This window comes from Aureococcus anophagefferens (genome assembly GCF_000186865.1).
Source record: "Aureococcus anophagefferens unplaced genomic scaffold AURANscaffold_23, whole genome shotgun sequence".
Taxonomy (NCBI): Eukaryota; class Pelagophyceae; order Pelagomonadales; family Pelagomonadaceae; genus Aureococcus; species Aureococcus anophagefferens.
In genome coordinates this window covers 138,041-145,879 of record NW_008705583.1, presented here as the reverse complement: position 1 = coordinate 145,879, position 7,839 = coordinate 138,041, and the positions used below count along the sequence as shown (strand labels likewise).

The 7,839-nt window shown below is 68.1% G+C and overlaps 2 protein-coding genes across 2 annotated transcripts; both read right to left on the bottom strand.

The window, feature by feature from the left end:
- Nucleotides 1-1,029: 1,029 nt before the first annotated feature.
- AURANDRAFT_16186 (hypothetical protein) lies at nt 1,030-1,452 on the bottom strand (the record flags this gene model as incomplete). Its single annotated transcript, XM_009041671.1, has 1 exon — nt 1,030-1,452. A coding segment is annotated over one exon (423 nt), but the record flags the coding sequence as incomplete, so codon positions are not given.
- Nucleotides 1,453-4,281: 2,829 nt separating this feature from the next.
- On the bottom strand, nt 4,282-5,796 carry AURANDRAFT_1770 (hypothetical protein; the record flags this gene model as incomplete). Its single annotated transcript, XM_009041650.1, has 1 exon — nt 4,282-5,796. A coding segment is annotated over one exon (1,515 nt), but the record flags the coding sequence as incomplete, so codon positions are not given.
- Between the last annotated feature and the right edge of the window lie 2,043 nt (nt 5,797-7,839).

Genomic DNA, 7,839 nt, shown 5'->3' with positions numbered 1-7,839 from the left:
CGCCGCCGTGGCCCGCGCGGGCCTGGCCGACGCGGCGGCGGCCGACGCGCTCGCGGCGGCCGAGCGGCGCTGCGAGGCGGCCGCGGCGCCCGGCGGCGACCGCGCCGCGGTCCTCGGCCGGTCGGCGGCCGCGCCGCCGCTCTGGGCCCTGGTCTGGCGCGACGGCGACGGCGCCGGGGCGCCCGTCGAGGCCGCGGCGCGGAGGGTCGCCGGCGAGCGGCTCGCCGTGACCGCCGCGCCCGCGCGCGCCGTCGTCGAAGCCGCGTACGCGTACGCGGCCGTCGCGCGCGCCTTCGACGGCGCGCACCACGACGCCGCCGCGGACGCGGCCAACGCCTGGCTCGCGGCCTGCGCGTCCCTCGCCGGCGGCGGCGGCGGCGTCGAGCCGGCGCTCGAGGCCGCGCGCGCGCGCGCGGCCGCCGGCGGCCTCCTCGGCGCCGGGGGCCACGGCGCGCTGCTCCGCGACGTCGCGGCGCTGCTCGCGGCGCCCGCCGTCGCCGCGGCGGCGCTGCTGGACGCCTGGAGCCTCGTCGTCCTCGCGCGCGGCGCGCCGAAGAAGCTCCGGCGCAAGGCGCGGTACCTCGCGCTCTGGTGCGGCGCGCCGCTGGGCCGAAATCAAATCCTCAACCCGACTTCAATGTGAGCGTATTCGGCAGTTTTGATCTGCTGTGCTTCGAGAACTCGACGAGAGCGATCGATTCGTCCAAAAATCAGCCGAATCGACTTCGATGTGACCGAGCTCGGGAGGTTTGAAGTTTGGCTGGAATAACCCGATTTCGGCACAGGCGCGCCGGTCGCCGCGGACGCGCTCGCCGCCGCGCGCCGCGCCGTCGTCTCCGCGGCCGACGCCGCGGAGATGGACCCCGCCGAGGCGGACGACGACGACGCGGCGGACCTCGCGCGCCTCGCGGACGTGCGCCTCGACGACGGCGGCGCGCCGCGCCCGCCCGTCGTCGTCGCGGCGCCGCCGGCCGTCGACTACGACGAGCCCGACTAAGTTTACGCGGTCCCGAGCGTCTTCGGGTCCCACTCCTTGTTCTGCTTCCAGGCCGGGTCGCCCTCGGCGTAGATCTCCTTCTTCCAGATGGGCACGGTCGTCTTGAGCTCGTCGATGGCCCAGGCGACGGCGGCGAGCGCGTCCTTGCGGTGGGGCGACGCCGCGGCGATGATGACGCTCGCCTCGCCGACGGCGACCTCGCCGGTCCGGTGGAGGATGCAGCAGCGCTTCGCCTCGAAGCGCGCGCGCGCGACGGCGCAGATCTTGAGCATCTCCGCCTCGGCCATGGGCACGTAGGCCTCGTAGGAGAGGCGCACGACGCGCTTGCCCTCGAAGGTGTCGCGCGTGACGCCGAGGAACGTCGCGACGGCGCCGCAGTCGTCGGACGTGACGAACGCGACGGCCTCGTCGTGCGACAGCGGCGCGCCCGTGACGCGCGCGCGGTCGAGCGCGTCGCCCCGAGGACGAAGCGAGGGCGCGGGGCTCGGCGGCGCCGGCGCGCCGTCGCCGACGAGGATGACGTCGACGGCCTTGTTGCGGCCCCGGAATATCGCCAGGCCGTATTCGACGGCGTCGCCCTCGCTGAGGAGGCCCGTGCCCGGGCGGAGGTCGCTGTCGTGGACGAAGATGTCGCTGGCGTCGGGCTCGTCGGGCTTGATGAAGCCCATCTTCTTCTTCGCCGTGTACCACAGAACGGTGCCGCGGAAGCGTTTCGACTTGCTTTCGCCTTCTGGCATTATCTTGCAATCAAGTGGCGCTTACTCTCGGTAGTGGATTCCCATCGGTCGACGATTTCGCCCGCGTCAACTTGACGTTCAACATGACTCGACGTCGTCGGGCGTGCGCTGGTCTTGCGCTTCCAGCTCGCATTCTGGTGTCGCTAGCCCCGGTCACCTTATGCCTAGATCGCGAGGTCGGCCAGGTCGTCGACGAGCTCGTCCTGAAGTGCCGCGGGTTCCTCCGGCTCCGGCACCGCCGCGGCGGCAACCTCCGGCGCGGCTTGATCGGCCGGCGGCGCTGGTGCCTCCTGCACGGGCGCCGGCGCCTCGGCCGCCTCGCCTGCCTGCAGAGCACGCGCGGCCTGGTTGAAGAGCTCGATTGTTCTATGGCCGAATCTGTCGTAGGTAGCGCCGCGGTCGTTGACGTATTGGCTGAGGTAATTCGCGGCACTGTCTTCGTTAATGCTATTGAATTCAGGAGTCTGCTCCCGGACCCAGGAAGCGATCTTTTTCTTTTGGATTTTGCGGTTCTTGAGTGTGTCGAGTGCAGCTCCCAATGTCTCGCCTACGAGCAATCGAAACGTCGGGTCGAGGCATTTCTGAAGGAGCGAATGGGACGCGGGGACTGACGATCATCCTCAGGGATCATGCCATTGGGCATACTGCGAACAACGTTGCCAATGGCGCGGAGTTGTGATATGGGAGCGGGAACTTGAAGAGCGACGCGTTGGCGGCGAGCTTGGCGCCGCTCGTGATAGTTCTGTCTAAACTGGGCACCCTCTCTTTGAAGCTCGGCGCTGCTGAGCTCGAGGAGGTTTGCGAGTCTTTCCAGATGATTCTCGTCGTGCTTGACTCGGAGGCAGTAGCCGGTATATGCGACGATGCCATCCGCTGGCGCGCCGCCGTCGAGCTGAAAGCAGTGATCCATGTGATCGGCAAATTGTTGCGCACCGTAGTTGCCTGCTCTCGCCAGAAGTCTAAACGTCGGGTCTTGCCACAAAGCGGCAGGCGGCAGATGGTGAACCTGCGCAGCGAAGAAGAAGATGCGGTCCAGAAATGCTGCGGTGTTCCTTTCTCCGAGCGTCGCATCGTGGAAGACGTAAGTCGCCCGACCGTTAGAGCACCATTCGACAAGAACGATGTCAGGACGATCCTGTGGCGAGTACGCGCAGAAGAGTGGCTCATCAACAGGGAAGCCTCCGCGAAGCTGAAGCGTGGGCCCTCCAGGACGGATCTCTCCTTCTGTGATGCGTGTCCAATTTGCGTAATGAGCGTAATGAGCGTTGTTGTGACCTGGTTCGCCATCGTCAAAATCAGCATCCAAATCGTCCAAGTCCTGCTCCGGGTATCCGACAGCCTGCAAGACAGCCCGGAGCTTGCTCCAATCTAATTGGCGGACTGCAGCGAGAAGATTTTTCTGGTAATCTGTTCCGAAATACGCCCAGTCTCGTCGGATCGCCGCATGCACATCTTCTCCACCCAGCAAAAAGTCCATATATTGTCGGGCTTGTGATCGCGCATCGAGACGCTCGCGGTCGCCCCGCAAGTACTCCGCGATCTCGCCGATGACATCGTCGTTCAACTCTTGCCCGGGCTCGGGCTCCGGCGCCGGCGCGGGGTCGGGTACGGGCTCCGGCGCCGGCGCGGGCTCGGGCTGCGCCGCGGGCTCCGGCGCCGGCGCGGGCGCGGGCGCGGGCTCGGACGGAGGCGCCGGCGCGGGCGCGGGCGCGGGCTCGAGCTCGGGGGGCTCAGCCTCATCGACGATTACGACGTCCACGGCCTTCACGGCCTCTTCGCCATCCCTCAGGTAGTGCTCGACGGTGTATTCAACGTGATTGTTCTCACTAAGGCGCACGCGGTCGCGGCGGTCGCGGAGGTCTTTGTAGAAGACGAAGATGTTGTTGCCGCCGTCTTCAGGCGTGATGAAGCCAATGCCGCGGTTGAACCACAGACAGACGCCGCCGTGGCGGGCGGCCATATCGCGCGATGGTTCAGCAAGAGAGCCGTGCTGTGCCGCAGGCGCGGCACGTCCGATAGCACCTGTAGGCACGGCGCACACGACGAGGTGCGGATGCCAGCACGCCGCGTTCTCGGCGTGTTCGGAGGGTCGCGGGGGCGCTTATCGCCGAGCGCACTGGGCACCACTGCCACCAGCAGGAGTCCTAGCAGGGCTGCGACATGCCGAGCTTGCGGTGCGCATGCGCGACGAGCAACGTACGAAGCGCCGTTACGAACCTATTTCCCCGTGCCGTCGCCGAGCTCGGGCGCGCCCGGCATGGTCTTGCCCTTGGGGACCTGGAGGATCTTGCGCATGAGGGCGACGTCGCGCTTCTTCGCGGCCTTCTCGTAGGACCGCGCGTCCTTCTTCGAGAGGGACTTGCCCCAGAAGTCCTTGGGGACGACGATCTTGATCTCCTCGTTGACGGAGCCCGTCGTCTTCTCGACGGCCTTGGACTTGGACTCGCGCTTCTTCTTGCCGACCTTGAGCTCCTTGTCCGCGGCTTCGCCCTTGACGGCGAGCTTGCCCGCGGCGACGTGCCACTCCTCGTTGCAGAGCGGCGCGTAGAACTCGTGGCAGTGGGAGATCATGACGACGCCGCCGCCAAAGTCCTTGATCGCGTTCGACAGCGCGCCGAGCGAGTCGCGGTCGAGGTAGTTCGTCGGCTCGTCGAGGATGAGGAGGTGGGGCCGGTTCCACATGGCCGCGGCGAGGACGAGCTTCACCTTCTGGCCGCCCGACAGCCCCCGGACCTTGCCGTAGGTGCCGAACTCCTGGGGGAGGCCGAACTCGTCGAGGTGCGCCTGGAGCTCGGACACGGTGACGTTGATGAGGTCGAGGCCCGCGGCGCGCGACGCGACGAGCATGTCGAACTTGAGCACCTCCTCGGCGAAGCCCGTGCGCTCGAGGCGCTCCTTCTCGATGTACAAATTCTGCCGCTCGGGCCGGTCCCAGAACTTGACCTCGTACTCGATGCCGCCCTTGCCCTCGCGGCGGCCCATGATCTTCTCGAACGTGAAGGGCAGCGGCCGCACGGGCTCCGCGAAGGTCGCCTGGGCCTGCTTGCGCTTGAGCTCCTCCAGCGCCGTGTTCAGCGTCTCCTGGTCGATGAACTTGCCGAAGCGCCACTGGAGGTACTCGCACGGCGACTTGTCCAGGTGCATCTCGACGTGGTGGAACGAGTGCTGCGCGACGTAGGCGATGCGCAGGTTGTGGTGGCGCCAGAGGCACTCGCCGTTGTCGGGCCCGTTCTCGCCGACGAGGAGCTTGATCAGCGTCGACTTGCCCGCGCCGTTCTCGCCGAGCACGCAGACGCGCGAGCCGAGCGTGAGCTTGCACGAGCAGTCGGAGATCGTCGGGACGTCGCGGCCGGGCCAGGTGAAGGTCGCGTTCTCGAGCTTGACGATGGCCTTTGTGGTCGTGGCGATGCCCTCGAGGCGCCCCGGGGCCGGGAAGGCGAACTTCGTGCCGGATTCACTGAGCTCGTAGTACGACGCGGCCGACGGCACCTTGGCGACGAACGCGGAGAGGTTCCCGCGGTAGCGCACGAGCTTGCGCTCCTCGTAGTGGATGATGTCCGTGCACGTCGCGTCCAGGAACCCCGTGTCGTGGCTCACGATCATGCAGCACGCGCGGCAGGAGCACAAGTAGCGCTGGAGCCACTCGACGGACTTCGCGTCCAAGTGGTTCGTCGGCTCGTCGAGGAGCAGGATGTCCGCGTCCATGAGCGCCGCCACGACGAGACTCAGCTTCATGCGCCAGCCGCCGGACAGGTTGCCCACGGGCGTGGCCAGCAACTCGTCGCTGAAGCCCACGGACTTCAGGAGCTCGACGGCCGGGCCCTCGTCGGCCGCGCCGCGCTCGACGAGCTCCGGCCGCTTCGTCGTCCACTCGCGGACGCAGAGCACGTCGTCGGGGTCCTCGTCGGCGTGGGACTCGACGAAGACGGACACGAGGTCCGGGTCCATGCCCTCGATCTTGCCGACGTTCACGTTGCGCATGAGCGTCGTCTTCCCGACGCCGTTCTTGCCGCAGATGCCGTAGCGGCGGCCGCACTTGAGGAAGAGGCGCGTGTTGTGGAGCAACAACTTGCCGCCGTAGGCGAGGCTGAACTCGACGTCGCAGGCCGTCTTGAGCTCGGGGTCCTGGTCCGCGCCCCACGCGTCCACCGCCTCCTCCTTGTACGCCTTCTTGCACTTGTTCCGGAAGGCCGCCGCGAGCGCCGCGCCCTGGGTCGCGTCGATACACGCCAGGTAGGCGCCGCAGCACTGCTCCCACGTCTCGCCCTCCCAGAGCTGCTCGCCGCAGAGGTACGAGCCGAGCGCCGCGACGTAGAGCACGACGGGCTCGGCCTTGCTCGTCGAGAAGGCCGACGCGCCGGTCTCCGCGATGGCCTCGTGGATGATCTTCGCCGCCTCCGCCGGCTTCACCAGCTGGCAGTCGATGGCGCCGAAGGAGTCGACGCGCTTCATGGTCGCGTTTGAACGACGGCGCGCTGCGGGCTGGGACGACGACGATGGCCGCGCGCGTGCGCCGCTGCCGCACGGCGGGTCGAAGAAGAAGGAGGCGGCGACGCGCGCGGCTCACAGCGCGGCTCCGACCTCGGTCGCACAGAGATGCGAGGCGACACGACGGCAGTGGCGCGTACTCGTTGTTCAGTCTTGTCGCCAGTCCAGTCGTATGACGGTGCTGCTGCCGGGGTCGCCGCGCGCGCCCGCGCCGTCGATCGGATGCCCGACACGTATCCATGCCGGGCGTGCGACCCGCGTCGCCACTGCCTGCTCGTCCACTGCTAGCCGGACGGCTCCGTGCGCCTGTGGACGCCATCGCGAGGCGTGCGAGTGACGTCAACACAGGGCAAAATCGCCCTCAATCGTCGACCTTGAGCCCTTCTCGTACTTGAGGACCACCGCAGTGTCCGCCCTGCGCAGCTGCATGCAATGCGCCGCTCTCTGCTGACCGCCATGTTGGCGATGAGCGCTCGCGCCCTCGTGCGCACGGTCCAGCCGCTGAGCCGCCTCGAGGCCCGCAGCTTCGCGTCCTCCGGCGGCAAATACCGGGCGACGCGACGACGGGCGACGCCGACCATGGGCCTGCGCGCGCCGGCGCCGACGCGGTCGCGGGGGCGCGCGCGTCCGTCCCCGCCCGACGCGCGCGCGCATCGCCCGCACGCGCATCCCACCCGTCGGCTCCCAGGCGCGGGCGGCCGGGCGTGCAGCAGCGCGAGATCGTCAAGCTGCCCCCGATGAACGAGGAGATCCGCGCGCCGGAGGTCCGCGTCGTCGTCGACCAGGGCAAGGAGCCCGACGAGGTCCTCGGCGTCATCTCCCGCGAGGAGGCCCTGGACCGGGCCGCGGAGCTCGGGGCGCGGCGCCGCCGCGTCCGCGCGCGTCCCGTCGCGCGGCGCCGACGCGCGCGGCCGCGCAGGTGGACCTCGTGTGCATCGCGGAGAAGTCGGACCCGCCGGTCTGCAAGATCGTCGACTACGGCAAGATGCGCTACGAGCAGGAGAGGAAGAAGAAGGACCAGAAGAAGAAGGCGAAGACGAACGAGATCAAGGAGGTGAAGATGTCCTACAAGATCGGCGAGGGCGACTACCAGGTCCGCCGCCGCGCCGCGACCAAGTTCATCAAGAACGGCAACCGCGTCAAGCTCGCCATCCAGCGCGGCCGCCGCGTCGCCTCTTTTTTCTCGTCGTTTTCCGCGCGCGACGCGTCTTCGCCCGCAGGTTCCGCGGCCGCGAGCAGCAGCACATCTCCCTCGGCGACGAGCTCATCGAGAAGTTCATCAACCACCTCACGGAAGACGGCGCGAACATCGCCAAGACGAAAACCGTCCGCGAGGGCCGCGACCTCACCACGATCCTCTCCCAGAAGAGCTGAGCGCCGCGGCGCGCGCGACCCCCGCCGGCGGGCGGGTCGGTTAATTTGTGGTTCGAACGAGTGAAGGGTTGCGTGAGGGGCTCTGTGCGTGGGCTGGGGCTCCTCGTCGACGGACCAGAGCGCCTAACAAGAAGTGTAGGCAGGACTGCCAGGAGTGCGGCTTGATGCCCGTGGACATGAACAGAAGCGTGAGCTTCTGTCTGAGGCTCAGCTTCTTCTTCGCGTCCCAGAGCGACGTGATCT